At 44.1% G+C, this 16,033-nt stretch overlaps 1 protein-coding gene across 1 annotated transcript in view; it reads right to left on the bottom strand.

The window, feature by feature from the left end:
- TRABD2A (TraB domain containing 2A) overlaps positions 1-16,033 on the bottom strand; it is a 79,662-nt gene that overhangs the window by 18,830 nt on the left and 44,799 nt on the right. The window contains exons 3-4 of the mRNA XM_066338608.1: positions 9,059-9,205; positions 6,714-6,888 (exon numbers count right to left, since the gene is read on the bottom strand). Coding sequence (XP_066194705.1) covers positions 6,714-6,888; positions 9,059-9,205 — 322 coding nt within the window. The remainder of the gene's footprint in view (positions 1-6,713; positions 6,889-9,058; positions 9,206-16,033) is intronic.

Raw genomic sequence — 16,033 nt, 5'->3', positions numbered from 1 at the left:
CTCATTTAATCTGTTTTTTAAATCTATTTGTCTTCCTGCCCCTCCCTCCAGCTTTTTTTTACCTCTTTCAGGACCCACAAATATTCACCTTCTTATGGACTTTTCATGAACTTACTCATTAAACATTTCAAACCTTTTACATAAGGCATAGGTAAATCTACATTCCCTGTGCAGCCCATATTTCCAATTCCAAATGTACTGACAGCAGCTTCAAATTTTCCGTAGTGTATTCTGAATTCCTACCAAATTTCATAGTGATATCTCATTTCCCTGAGCAACTTTCTTATTCCCATGGCAAGTTTGTGTTTGGTTTTGGTTTATGGGTATAAACACCCATACAAGCTGGACAGATAGAGCACTGGTCTTAGCACTGTTGACTTTTTACACCCACTGTTGCCAGGTCCTTTCTCCCATCTTTTTTACCCAGAGACAACAAATCTTGCTCCTCTTGCATAATTTATGCATCTAAGGATTCCAGATTCCAGAAAATGTCAAGAAGTAGGACTGAACATCTCTACATGGAAATAATGCCACCTAACGCACCACTCAGATTCAGCACAATTCCACTTTCTCCTGGAATTTTTTGTTTTGTTTTGGTCTGGTTTGTGTTTTTTTGTTGTTTGTTTGTTTGTTTTGGGGGGGTTTTTTTGGTGGTTTTGTTTTGGTTTTGGTTTTGTTTTCTTTTTTGTTTGTTTTTTTAGGGGGGATTTTGTTGTTGTTTTTGGGTGGGTTTTTTGTGTTTTGGTTTGGTTTTTTTTGTTTTGCTTTGTTTTTTTGGGGGGGTTGGCTGGGGGGGGTTGTTTGTTTTGTTTGGGGTTTTCTGTGGGTTTGGGGGGTTTTTGTTTGGTTGGTTTTGGGTTTTTTTGTCTTTTTTATGACATAAGGATGGATGGAAAAGGGTTTAGACATGCCTACGGATCCAATGTATGTGGCACCTAAGGCTGACACAAAACTGACCTCTCACATCACAGGGATTGCCTCAAAACCTAGAGAAGCTGAAGGAAGCGATTTGGTGTACTACAGCAGACTGGGGTACCTATTCTGTCTGGGGAAAAAAGAACAGTCAGTCCATGGAGATTTGACTCCATACAGTCTGACTAATGCCAAATAAACACTTATGTTATTTCCTTCAGTAATTAGAAAAAATGTTTGCTGAAGAAGTTCTTACCAACATCCTTCTTTCCTTTGTGTTAATGCTGGCTTACCAACATCCACCATAGTTTAAAGCCTCAGAATGATGTTTTTTTCAGGAGTAACAGGGAAAAATAACTCTAAGAGAAAAAGGATTTTTCCAGCGTTCTCAAGATTAAGAGGAGCAGCTTCTCAGGTCATCAAATCAGCCAGCCTTTCTCACTGAAGTCAGTAATTTCTTCCATAGGGATATAAGGAATCTTAGAATTCCTCTGTACTTCTTATTCATGAACTGACACTTTAGAGTTTCTTAACTGTTCAAAGAGGCAGTAGAAACTACAAGGAACTTAAACTTGGCTCCTAGAAACCTGGCTTCACCAGAGGTCTTGTCTGTCAAAATAAAGGCAAGATCTCAAGCCACTAAGTATTCTTCCTCCTACATAATAAAAACCCCAACAGGGTTTTTTTGGGTTTGTTTCTCTCTTATTCTTCAGCTCCTTCAACAGAAACCATAAGTAAGCTAAAGGAGTAAAATGAATAAAATTACCATGCTGAAGAAAAAACCCATCTAGAGCTGAATCTGGTTAGAAACATCAACGGGAACACAGAATGCCTCTACTGGCACATCAGCAGTACAATGTAGACTAGGTAAATATAATCTAAGCACTTAGAAGGGGGCAGAAGACCTGATGACAAAAAATGCAGAAATGGCCAAGTACCTAATGTCTTTGTTACTTTAATTAGAGGTCAAACCAACCTTCAGGAATCTCAGGTTCCTATGACTAGCAGAAAAGTCCAGGGCAAAGAAGGTTCAGTATGGGGGGAAAAGGATCAGGTTAAGGAACATTCAAATAGACCAGCCATGTTCAAGTCCCTATAGGATACATCCAGAGAAACTGTGTGAGCTTGCTTAATGACACAAAAAGCCACTTTCAATTACCTTCAAAAGATCATGGCAAGTGAGCAGGGTCCCTGAGGACTGAAAGAAAGCAAGTATAACTCTTGTCTTCAAGAAGGGCATGAAGAAGGGTCTGAGAAATTATAAACTGCTTGGTCACACTTCTGTTCCTGGAAGAGGTGGTGGGGCAAATTAGCCTGCAGACTATTTCCAAATGTGTCAGGGATAAGCAAATGGTTGGGAGTGATCATTATGGATTTATGATGACGGGAAACTTGGTTCATGAAGTTCAGCAAAGCAAAGGTGCAGCAAATCTGCACCTGGGCAGGAATAGCTCCAGGCACCACAATAGGCTGAGCACCAGCTGGCTGAAGACTAGTTTGGCAGAAAAAGATGTGGTGTCTTGGTGGTCATCAAGCAGGCCTTAAGGCAGCAATGAGTCCTTATGGCAAAGGCAGCCATTTGCCTCCTGGGCTCTGTGAGTAGAATTGTGGCCAGCAGAGTGAGGGGGGTGATCCCTCCCTGCTCCTCAGCCCTGATATATCTGGGTCCCTCCAGTGTGTATCTCTGAGCTTCCCCACTCAAAAGAGATGAGAACATACTGGATAGAGTGCTGCAAAGGGCCACAAAGATGATGAAACAATTAGAACGTGTGTCATACTAGGAGAAGCTGAGACTATTCCACCTGGACGAGAGAAGGCTTGGGGGCCATACCTTATGCATAAATACTTGACAGGAGGTTGCAAAATAGACAGAGCAGAACTTTTCCCAGTAGCGATGTCCCATGAAACAACAAGCGGTAATGGACATAAACTGATATACAGGAAGTCCCACTTAAACATAAGAAAAAGCCTCTTTAGTGATTAAACACTAGAAGAGATTACCCAGAGAGATTCTGGAGTCTTCCTCCTTGCTCCTACTCCAGTCCTAGGTAGGAAAACTGCTCTCTCTATATGATCCTGCTCTGAGCAGAGGGATCAATCAGAGAATTTCCAGAGCTCTCTGACTCAGTGTCAAGTATCCCTTGACTCTGGGAAGGTTTAGGCAGCATGCAGCAACCCTTGGAAAATGTGGACAAGTGGTAAAACTCTCCACAGGACAATGCGCTTCTCACTAGGTCAGTGTTCCCTTCCTAGACAAACCAGAAACCCACAGCATTACCTGGCTGGCTGGCTGTGGAATCATGTGCCATCACTTACACTGGCTTAGCATCCAGATCCTGAACGTGCCACTCAAGAATTCAGAGAAATTAAAAATGCATATGGGAGGAAGACTGCTGGTGAAAGCTTATAGCTGGCTTTGCTTCACAAGTTGCACTACTGGCAACAGGGAGTAGGCCTGGCTTGTAACCCCGGTACCACCATACATAAGGGCCTGTCCACAATTAAGATAAATCTTTACTGAACCTACTGGAATGCTGCTGGCATTGCCAACTCCCTGTTTGCACGCTGGCCATAAGCAAAGTGTTTTGAATCTTTTCAGCAAAATCTGTTATTTTTTAGTTCTCCACTTTGGTGCAAATTACTTCCAAACAAAAATAGCTCCAGAAATGAGCTCTGACTGTTAAGCATTTTTGAATATAGGGAGAGTATGCTTGATAGATTTTTAAAAAAAGGCATAAAATGTGCTGAATCTAATGATCAAATTGATTATGGCCCAAATTACCACACTTCTTTCCATGTAAGAAGTCAACATCTATAACCATGCAGCTATATCATGACCTGAAAAAAGAGAAGTCTTCTTTTGCACAATGTATTACACATCTCTAAATCCCATCAATAGAGTTAGAATATAAAATAAATCAGTATTTTCTGATTTTCCTCCATTTGAAATAAAAATACTAAGAGTAGTTTAAATAACAAGATATATATATATGTAATCCCACAGTCACCCACAAACCATGATCTTGTTTGCATATAATTGATGATAAAAGTGTTTTTTAATGGTGTTTCATTAATGGAAAATTTGAAATTTTATTACAAGAAGCCTAGCTGTTTTAAAAATAAATACAAGGTGAAAAAATCTGGAAAGAAAACAACTGACAGTCTTCTCTCCCCTTCTAACTGGGAGACCCTTACATATCCTACTATCATTTTAATACAACCTTGTCCTGCAGTTTATAAGCTACTGCTAGGATATACTTTCTTCACCGGTGGTCAGAAGAGGGCAAACCACCACACAGTCATGATTTATTTATACACCTAGAGCTTTCTCTTTTCTTCTTTTTTCCTACGAGTCATTCTAACCTGCCTTGTATGAGCACTTTCCTGGAACATTTTCACAGTAATTAACAGCAGAACAATTCTAAACAATGCTTGAAACTGATCACAAGATATTTGTTCATCTTCACTGCTTGCTGGCATAAAAATAACTCTTCCACATAATTATCTATCACATACAGCAATCTGCATAAGCAAAAGGCTGAATTAACTTGCTGGAAAACAATGAAAGACTGCATTCATAATTGCAATATGCACTCAGGAAACCTCAGAATTCTGTAGAAATTGATCTGTTTTCTGCAATATATCCTGTGATGCTACTTCTCATTTAGATGCTTAATAAGAAACAAATGAAACAAATAAACAAGCAAAAAAACCCTCATGCAGTCAAACAAGGGCATAATCAAGAATTGTGCTGCTAAATGTGGGAGGCTGGCACTATCCTTTGAACAGAACTATTTGGATGAGCAGATGAGAACAGAGGACAGACTGGTATCAAAGCCAGAGAGTAACTAGAGACAATTTCAAAATCAGTCCAAAGTCCCCAGAAAAGACAGGGAAGCTGTCTGGGTTTAAAGGTGTTCATTTAGGCACAAGGCCCCTGGGACTGCTACAGTATAGAAATGTAGGCCATCAGAATACAGAAAAGGGGGAACTGGGAAAATAAAAGGAAAAAAAGAAAAGGAAGCCTGGGAAAGGATTTTAGTACTGTCATTAAAGCTAAGAACAAGAAAGCTGAGAAATTAAGACAGGAATCTGTTCTGCTCCTGCAGTGCTTCTGAACTCTGGAGCAGTACTGTCCACTTCAATGACAATGAAGACAGTCCTTCTGCCCCAGACTACAGAATAGAAAGAAATTGATGGGAGGGAGAACAAATTACACAAAAAAATCTAAGATGTGACTCACAGCTACGGGGACTCAGAGTGTGTGTAAAAAGGGGAAGAAGCTCTCTCCTCTCAAAGGATCTTGCTCTTGGGAGATGTCAGAGCAACATATATGTCTGCTTACACATGCTGCTCATCACTCCAGCTGTGATGCAGTAACCTGAGCCCAAATATCTGCAACTGGCATCCTGACAGAAGAGTAGCTACCTGCAATACACCCAACTTGGACTTGGGGCTGGCTCATCCTTTCATCACAAACATCAGAGCAGCTGGTTCAAATGTGCTCAGAACTCCAGCAGTGGAGTGCAGCAATGCCCTGGTCTTAGCCCCCAGAAAGACATGACCAGAATCTACACAACCAGGGCCTGCTTCACCATACTTTGTGACAGGAAGTTGCACAGAGCAGTGACAGTGCAGGAAGACAGTAGGTTACAATCGTCGCACACATCTGAACAAACATGGTCAGCCACCTTTCCTGACGCCCTGGCTCACACACTGGGCCCCTTGTTATGCTAAATATGTAACCACAACTCACTGCTGCAAGTACAGAAATTCTCACAGACTCTGAATACAAATGCTTTTAGTGTTTAAGTAAATATTTTCCTTGTCTTATTTAGATCTTTCATCCTCACTAAAGCAGTATTCACTGAGACTGAAAAACCACACATGGATACTGACTGACACCAGTCTCAGTTCTCCTCCTTTCCCAAAGGCCATATGGCTCATGGAGGAGGGGATGTGATACTTCTCTGGGAATTAGCTCCTGTCTTTTCTAACACTGATCCCAATTTCTTCCTTTCCCTAGAGCTAGGACAAAGGATGGGAGTCATAGCAAAGCAATCATGTTCATACCCTCCATCCAACCCTAGTCTGAAGTGTAGATGCTAACCTTACTGAGTTGGACGTACTGCTGGATGTGCCTGCAGAGTCCTGCTGACTGCTAAGAGACAGAAAATGGAGTAGGTTTTTCCCAACTGACCCCACTGCACTGTTTCAAAATAGTAGCAGTCACAGCTTCCTTGTGGAATTGCAGTGAAAGAGGTGAGGAGCTGAAGGAGGAAGAGAAAGGCAAAAATGTGACTTGTTTCTTCCCTTGCATTCATCGAGCCTCTTAGATTCACACAATTCGGCATTTACTTCTTTTGAACATGTCCTTGAAAGGTTAATGCAAGCACCAGTGAAGCCTCAGATGTGTGTCCTTTCATCTCAGCTCCCTATTCCTCCTCTCCTCTTCCATTGGTTGCCCAGACAATAAACACGTGTGCATGCCTATGACCTGTTCCTCCTGTGCAGGCACTGCAGTTGACTCAGTTTCTTTGCCTCTGCATACAACAAATATGTCTGTAATTAACAGATACTGCAGTAAGCACATGCACTGTGAGCTCTTTGCACACTGAAGAAAAGGTCTCCTACACTGAGAAGATTTTCCTACTAGGGTATAACTTTTGGGGAAAAGCTGAGTTCCATGTCCACCATAGTAAAAATACTGACCCCTGTTTAAACTGAGGCAAGCATTTGCAGAATGCCTCTAAAGGACACAGGAAGGATGAGTTCAGCTGAATGACACTGCAGTCACATACCAGCTCCAAATGCAAAGAAGAAACTCTTGTCTGGGTGCTCTTCCAGCAGGTCCTTCACCCTCCTGCCCATTCGCTCATTTCGTTTGTAGATGAGCTCCTGCCGGAAGTAGCTGTCTATTTCTTGGGCAGTAATGCGTTCATGGGCTGGAAGTGTAGCATTAATGAAATTCGGGACCTAAGGTAGAAAAAAAAGTCTTCATGAAAGGGGAATTTATTTCACAGCCAGCCATCATGCGCAGGCACTTCTGCTCCACATAGAGTATAGCAACTGCCTCATCCTTCAAGGCACAGTCAGTAGGACAAAACCCAAAGCAAGCTAAAAAAATACATAGCAAATTTCTAATGATGCATGGTACTTCATTTCTCTCAATGTATCATTTCATAAGCTAGCCAGATGGACATTTTTTGTTTCAAAGTCAACAAATACTTTCATTTTGCAATACTGAAGACTCCAAATCCTGATTGCTCAGTTGAAGAAAGTATTTTTCCCTAACTGCCTCTAGCTACATACCTCTTTCTTAAACTGCCAGAGGTATGACAAAACTATAATGATAATTATGATCTTCTAAGAGAATCTGACTGGTATCAGAGCCCTCAGGCTGTCAAAGAATAACTGTGCAATTTGAAGTAGTTAAAAAAAAATCCCTAAACTATAAAAGGGCCAAATTTTGTCAGAAAAGAACACGTTACCACCTCCATTTGCCCTGTCCTGAACGGTGTCTTTTAAAATGCTGGCTCCCTCCCCTGGGGCTCCCAAGGACAGTTGTGGCTGCACACTACCCTGACCCCTTGCCAGTGAAGAGAAAACATGGGACTGCAATTGTTGCAGCAATCCTGGCTTCTTGACAAGTAGCTTTAGGCACTCAGTTATGGGGACAGTTAACTAAAGAGACTGCAAGCGGTGAATTCTGGAGAGCAGAGCCAGGTGCTTTCCCTTGCAAGGCTGCAGGAGATGAAGATACTTTGGAGCCACTCAGAGACCCTTATGGAATATTTTCAAAGGATAGTCAGCCCACAGGCAGTCATCTACCGGGCAAGCATGGAGTCAAATACAACTTACTGAGAAGTTCTGCTTAAAACATAAACTGCCGGTGTTGCAAAGTATCAGTATTCAGCTCCGCTGCCAAGGAGAGTGCCCTGAAGTGGAGCCCCTCACATTAAGTAAAGGACAGTTGTTCCCTTGGCAACATGCATGTCTCAGAAACAGCTGCTCTCTCCAAGGACCTCGGGGCAATGTCAGCAGTCTGTAACATCTCCACAGGAAGTGATGCAGCATCTGCATCCTCTCAAAATGCTGGTCTCCTCTGAGAAATCCTTTGAAACCTATGCATGGAAGGCAAGTGTAAAAGCTAGGCAGTGTTAATGACCAGGATGCCTGCAGCTGCAGGAGGGTGAGTGTGTGAGACAGGAAGACAGCAGCGCACATACAAAGCTTGCCACCAGGGAAGCAAAGGTTGACTCTCCAGCTATGCAGCACGTCACTGTATGTATCAAAAGGTCACAGCAAAATGGTTATTCAGCACAGAAGGCTCAGGTATCAACACCTGCCTTTTCAACACTCTAAGGATAGAGCCTGTGCTTTCACTGACATGCACAAACTGCCAGGCAATACCTCACAGACAAGAACAGAGAGGCCTGATGTCTTGGCCTGAGGTTAATCTAACAGCCCAAACAGGCCAAATTGGTCCCTGCTGGGCATTTTCTTATGGTTTAAAGATCAGTGTTGCATTCCATTGTGCTGCTTAGGAAACCATAAACCCAAATCTGTGAGGTCTCAGAAGGTCTCTTTTACTTCACATTCAGTCTGAATCTATCTTTTCTTTCTTTCACCCCATTGCTCTTCTTTGGGCCTTGTCGACAGCACACAGTCATACTGATAGGGACATCAAAAACCTTGTAACTCACCCAGCCTTACACAAGCATCCAAGTCAGGGGTGCATTTCTCTGATCCTATTCACACAAGAGAGCGTGCTGTTGCTCTCTGTTGGTATTAAGTTTGCTCATACCAAAGCTAGCTTAATTCCACAGGATCCTTAAAAAAGTAAATTATTATACCCTCATAGAGCTCTATGCCCTCATAGAGCTTTGAAGCTAAAGTGAACATGGCCTTCATCTAAAAGGGGAAGCCAGGTGCACCTTTGCTGCTTGTGTGCAAGACAGGGGTTGAAGCAGTGCAGACTTCTGGAACAGAAGGCTCAGGAAAGCATATGTGCCAGGGAGCCAGCAACATGCCCCTGGCCCTCACCCAGAAAGGGTCTGCCTGAGGAGAGATGAGAACAGGTGTTACAGGGGCTAGCACTACAGGGAGATGTGTGTAGTACAAGGGCTGCAGTGGCAAGACTCACTTGAGAAGTGTCATGGTTGAAGATGATGGAGCTGAGGTCCCCACAGTTGTAATGCTTGATAAGGTCTTCTGTCGTATAGGGGATCTGGAAACTGCCTGCTCGGAGGCTCTCCTGCTGCAAGAGAGTCTGATTCAAAGCAAAGACCACCTGAGGGAGGAGGAGAAGGGAGGAAAAGACAGAGTTCCCAGTAAGTTCTTTTCATCCCATGAGAAGGTCACAGAAACACAGCCACCTGCTGAAGGCCCTCTGAAGCTGCTGAAGGCTCTGAGCCTGCCAGTCTAGACATCACCAACCCATGCCTTCCACGGCTCCACAGGTACTCACACCTTGGATCCTGGCTGCTCAGAAGGAATGGACTCACCACATTTAACTAACTCAACGGGGTTTTGCCTGTGACTTGATTAATATAGATGATACAAAGGGGCAGGCTGAAGCAGGGGCAATCTTGCTCCCTCAGATGGCAGTTTGCCTGACCACCAGAGCCCTAGGGCCTGACAGGCTCCTATCCCCGTAGCTTCTCAGCCACCTACCTAAATTAAGCATGGCTTCTCCTTGTTTGCCCTTCCTTCCTCATTTGCAAGAACAGTCACAGGCTGTTGCTTCCTACTTTGTGTCTCAGACACTGCACATGTGTCAGGAAGGAATGGCTCTCTGGAGCAGGCCAGGGAAGAGTGGTGGCTATTGGGGGAATGTGGGGAGCTGCTCTCCGTGCAGCTGCTCAGCACTCAGCCTCTCACATCTGACTGCCTCCACAGGCAGGGTGCTGCCAGCATTTCTTCCTCCTCAGCCTTCCCCTTTGCCTCAAGGAAAACTATCTGGCTGCCACAGCTCCTATTCCCAGGGACCTTTCTGTTGCCCATAAAGAGAGAAGATCCAGATGTGGCTGCCTCCTCACCTCCAGCATGGCAGGGCTCTCCCACGGCAGTGGTCTCCGGGCCTGACCCAGACACTGGCTGTGATCGAACTGCCCCATGCCTCAGGCAGTGCAGAGCCCATGAGGATGGCAGCCATTTGAAAGGGACAAGAGAGCACTTTGGACCAACACATGTCTCTGCAGCCAAACAGATGCAGAATCTCTGTACCTCTGGTTAGCTGCTCCAGCCCCTGCAGACAGCAGTCACCAAGCCCCAGAAAGGCAGGAAACCAAGAAAGACTTGGGATGAAAACTTCCCAGGCTGAACATGGGATGCCTGTGGGCACGTTTGGTGAGGCATGCAGCTGCACAGTCCCCTGTGCAGGGAGCAGTCCTCTGTCAGCACCTGGTGAATAGAACAGTACCATCTCATCTGAGCACATCTCTTCATGCTTACACTCACGCTGCCACCAGTTTTCACACCAAAACTGGACAACTGTAACAAGGTTTCCAACTACCTACTGGTTTATTATTTTTATTTTTGAAGGAAGTAAGCTCAGATATACTGCTTTGAATTTTTTCAAAAATTACTCATGTGAGTGTTATTATCTAAGCTCTGGTTACTCTCAGTGTAATTAACTCCTCCTGGACATTTGCTGGAAACACCATCAAAGGCACTCTAGAACTGAAAGTATTTGCCAACACTATCAAACTCACACATGAGTAAGCATACTCAATGTGCTGAGACTATGTGAACCAAATTTTGGGATTACTCAGCAGATGTGGAAACAAACAGGTGCAACTTCCCTCCCTCAGCACAACCATCTGTCTTCTACAGAAAGGTAGAAATTCCACCAGACTTGAAACCATGCTGTCCCCGCTACAGCTAGACTTACCTCTTTGGATCCAAATCAGTGTGTATGTAACCCAATATGAAAACACACAACATAGCATTGATTCTGGGAGGGTGAATCACAACATTCACTCACATCTCATGTTTTTAAGTTCACTTTGTAGGTAGAAACTGCATGCAACTAAAAAATAACTCCATGCAGACACTCAGGTGAGTTATATCAGACTAAGCAGTGGCTATCTTGCAAAGGATCGCTGGTAGATTTTAAAGGAAATGGAACAAAACCAAACTGAAACCACCTTATGTCTAAACAAAGGTTTGCATGGGAGCTGGGTTTTATCATACTCTAAAGTCATCATTTTCAATTTGTTTGGCTTCAGAGAACTCCTAGTGGATGCTAATGACCAGACAACATTCACTGAGAGACAAGCCAAATCCATGCTGGAAGTACAGGATTTCTACAGCCATGACTGCTAGATCATGCCAGGAAAATGTTGCATGTACAATCAGCCAGTCCAGCTGAAAGCACTTCCATGGGAATGGCCTATCTTTAAGCTATTGGACACCATCTGCTTGATTATTTATCATTAAAGCTGTTATAAATGGGCCAGGAGACCTGCTCCTTTGAAAGGCCTTTATTAGTCAGCTCTTTGAAGGGGGAACTCGAGGGGTCGCCTGCGCCGTCGCCGCTCTTGTTGCCGTTCTCGCTCCGGCCACCGCTGAGGAGGTGTCAGGTGAATCTGCTGCTCTCCCAGCAGAATTGGGAGTTCCGGCCTCGCGGGAATCCCCAGGAACTCCACTGGGCTCGTGTGGTCTAGGGGTGCCACTGTTTCCCAGTCTCTTTGTGGTCATGGCAAGGCGGCAGAAGCAGAATTCAGTCCTTAGGTAGCTGAGGGTCTTCTCGGTGTTGTAGTGTCTCCCTTTTATTTGGATTTTGTGCTGGGTCCCGGCTTTTGGGTCCGTTTGCCGGCAACTGCACTTCGGTTTTGGAGCAGTGCACCATGGAAGTCCTTGGATTTTCCTATTAGGCGGGGCCGGCAGTTCGAGGAGCCGGTGGGGAATGGGGACAGCCTAGCCCGACGGAAGGGGAGGGAACCCGGGGTTTTAGCGGGGGTATACAACTTGGAATAAGATTTTTGAGGGTACAAATATTGGTACAAAGCAGCATAGCTTTCTTAACAGACAGGGTACAACTGGCATAACATTTTAAACAGCATAACCTTCCTAACAAATGACAGACTGTGTCAAAAATGGGAATTTCTTACATTTTACTCATTTCAAAAGCAGTATGTCCTTTTCCAGACTTTGAAACAATGACCAGACAGTCCCTGTCCAGATAGCAGTCAGGAAATGTAACAGCTTCCTGAGCTGGTCAGGTAGCTCTGCCTCAAGAACATCAAAGAGGCTTTGCAATCTTCACTGTTTGATTTTCATCCAAACACAAACCAGCAGAGAGTAACTGGTTTCTGGGGAGAAAACACCAGCCTGCTGGGTGAGATGTGAGAAAAAAGCCAATCTTCCTCTCTCTGCTGTACCCCTGCAGCCTGTACTCCTGCTGTCACTTGCTCTGCATGCAAGAAGCCCTCAGGTCCACACAGACCTCTTTTTCCTCCTCCCTTGCAATGTGCTTCAGGTGAAATAGATTCAGTCTTTCCTTCAAACAGACTAGACCTGGACTGCAGCAGCCAGGCCAAGTCACACAGGCATCTCCATTCTTTTCTGTACGCGGTAAACTGCAAAGAGCAACATAAATCTGCCCCAAAATGACAGCATAAATTTGAATAATGATCAACAGTTATGGAGGATCACTGCACACATTTCACAGGAATAGAGGCAACTCACCCCCTCTTTCTCCATATCTCTAATCTTACTGCTGGCATGACAAAAAACTGCCCGAACTTTGGCAGCTCTATGGCCTTTGCTAGGAGTACGCCTTTCTGGTTGGAGGTGTGAGAGTTGATACTGGACATATGAAGAAATTTCAGGATGCCAGCAGGTGAAGGGCTTGCCTGCCCAGATGAGAAAGCACAAAAGGCCCTTTACAGTGCGGATGTTCATGTTTCATCTTAAAGAACAAAGCATCCCAGCTCACTGCTCAAGACTCCTACATCCTATCCTAACCACAGCTGCCTGGGGACAGAGCATCCAGCAGCCTGCCATGGACTCCATGGCCATATTGGTGGTTTTTGTAGCAATTCATCAGCTGTTTTTCTTTGTCATGGAGGACTACAGACTGTTCCCTGACATCTCAGACTTCCCCACAAGCAATGTCTTTCCCCACTCAGACCCAGACCTGCATCCTACCACTGAAGAGAGGACATTAGAGAGAAGTTACACAAGAACCACCTGAAGTCCCCCACCTAGAGAGTGGGCCTCTACCTTTGTGCTGTGAGGGACAGAGGTGGTCTCTGCTCCTTTAAGGACAGCAGCAGCAGCTTAAATCCATCTGCACAGACGCAAGAAAAGTCAAAATACAACAAAGAGGCAGAAATCAAGAGACCATCAATGCCCTTGAAAATTAGCCCTCCCTAAATGAGTTACAGTAATTCATGCATCAGGCTTTTCACAGCTGGAGTACAGGAAATTCTATTGTCAAAAATACTCTCCACATCAGGTGGTCTGAACAGCACAATGGCATCTGCTGCACGGGGGATGATGGCACACCTACTGAAGAACTACACAGGATTACACTTGGCCATCAGCATGAGTCTACAGTCTCTCAAAGCAATGTGATAGCTCTTCTCAACTCTTCTATCACTCCTACCTTCTTGAGGGAATTTAAAGTCCTCAGTGAAAGAGAAAGGGTTGTGGGGGTAAAGGGGCAGGAACTTTTTGTGATATCAGATGCTGCTTAAAGCTCTGCCCTGGTGAGAAGGTTATCTTCAGTAAATAGCAATGGATAAACACTGTCAGGGTCTCAAGAGAAGGGAAGATTCCTAAGCCTGCTGTTCTTAAAGGATTTAATTTACTGAGACGGGTCTTGCTCAGAAGCTGATAACTCATTATCTGTCATTACTTCTCAAAGAAAACATCAGACTAGGTGTAAAGTGAGGCCTAAAGACGACCCCAGCCATCAAACACTGCAAATTGGATCTGGTCTTGTTTACCGTATGTGAAAAGCTGAAGAAAGTCAACAGAGCATGAGAAGCAGGGACCAGATCAGTAGCTGGTCTGAAACTGCTGTATTTGCTAGGCACAAATATTGCTTCCCTTCCAAAATCCCCATTTGATCCTGCAACCCTTTCCTTCCTAGTAATTCCAAGCAGTTAAGAAAACAGCAAATATGGAAAGGTTAAAAAGAAAATTTTAATTTTGCTTACAAATCAAGCCCAAGATTTTGGGTAGATCTGAGCTTCTCCAGCAGGAGGTACAGAAAGTATGCATCTGTCTTGCAGGTATCTCATGCATTACACTATTTTACTGTTTAGAAGGTCTCTCCTGCTGGAATCCACAGAAATCACTCTACATTCATCCTCCCTGCAAAACTATTCCTCCTTATTTCACATACCCCCTCCAGCAACTCTATCCTACTCTGCTCCATTAAGGGTATTCATACTAGCATCAAAGTATCTTCTGAAAAGATGTATTCGGAGAACAAAAGTAACAAGTTCATTAGAAAGGTATTTTTTATCTCCCACCTCCCATTTTCACTGTGATCTCTGTTTTCCTCCAACCCTCTCCCTTTTTCTACCGTGGAAAAAATCGATTAAGCTCTCTAGTATATATATTGCTGCAAACCTCATTCTCCTCCTGGAGATTTCTTCCGCTGTCAGGAGATACTTGTCCCCTTTGCTAGCATTGTTGGAGTGGCCTGCTAGGCTAAGGGAGTGGGGAAAAGAGAGTTAGAGCCTGGCAGATGCCTTTTTTTCAAAGACAAAAGACCCCCTGCCATCCTCTCCACTTTTCAGTACTTTCATCCACATTGGATCAAAGTGCTATTCTGCATATGAAAGGAATCTGGCACTATTCGCCTCAAATTAGCCTATCGCCATCCCGCTCGCCTCCAAGTCTTCCCAACAAAAGCACTCACATCTGTTCCATCATTTGCCTCATCTTCGGATTTTTTTTTTTTTTTTTTTTCTTCTTCTTTCTGCTCTCAGTTTTTGAGGGCCATTCAGCCCCTTGAATTATAGTCTGGGGAGCATCTTCCTTGCTCTGGGATCACTCAGCCGGACAATTTGCTTTTAATTGTCTTAGGGAATCATGGGCTGCTTTTGGGTCCTTCCCAGAGACCAACTGCATCCATTACAGCTTCCATTCAGCCTCTTCAGCCAATTCTTTCCCTTTTTCTCCTCCTTCTTAAAAGCATGTTTCTCTCCTTGCTCTTCACCTGGCAGAGACCATTGCTTCTCTGGGCCAATGAACACTATTGCCCCAAATCAAAGCAGGCCTTAAATCAAAAGCATGACTATCAAAGTCAATAATCCTCCTTTGTCATGGTAATGGCCCAAGAGGCCAAATGTTGAGAAGAAAGCAGGATTTCTTGCTCCAGTGTGATGCAGCTCCTTAGAAGTCTGGTGAGCCTTCAACAGAAAGCTGGGACTGGCAATGCCAGAGCCTGGAAGCCTGTACCCACCTACTACCATGAGGAGCTCCTGCACATACAGGTAGAAGAAGTCTGATTTTGGTATGGGCTGAAAAAGGCAAAAGGAGGTTTAACCCACCATCTGCAGCCTTCAGGGCAGTCTAAGTCACTTTCAGAACTGTTGCTTTAGTAATGAAGAGAGAAAAATGAGGCAAATTCTCTAACTCGGACCACTTCTGTGAGAAAGACTAGATTGAAGCCACTAGCAGAGACAGAGACAGTTTGCAGAGACTCTCAGCAGACAAGAGATGAACAGTAGGGGCCAATGAAACAAAAGGAAATGGAAACTACTTTAGATTACTTATGAGCTACACATTTCCCATAGGCTTTATATTATTAATATTTAGGTTTTTTCTTCATTGGCAGCATTGCAAGGAGAGGGAGCACCTTTCTGTACCGGGATCATACAAGTCACTTAAATGACATCCAGCTTGCCTCAAGCCAGACAAAAGGATAATGACTCAGGTAAAGGCAGTGAAGAATTTGATGTCTGTCTCTGCTGAAAACAAACTCACACTAACACATCTTATGCCAAATTCTTGCAGTGTGTCTTACCAGGACCAAATGCAAGACACTGAAAGTTTACAGTTGCTACCTGGAACTCAAGTGGGAATGCACAAACCAGCAAGAAGCAATAAATACGAGGCTTTAAAAGCAACTTATGAGTTTTTCATTCTCATCTTA

The sequence above is a fragment of the Sylvia atricapilla genome, chromosome Z, assembly GCF_009819655.1.
Source record: "Sylvia atricapilla isolate bSylAtr1 chromosome Z, bSylAtr1.pri, whole genome shotgun sequence".
NCBI classification, from domain to species: Eukaryota; Metazoa; Chordata; class Aves; order Passeriformes; family Sylviidae; genus Sylvia; species Sylvia atricapilla.
This window is presented reverse-complemented; position numbering and strand designations above follow the sequence as displayed.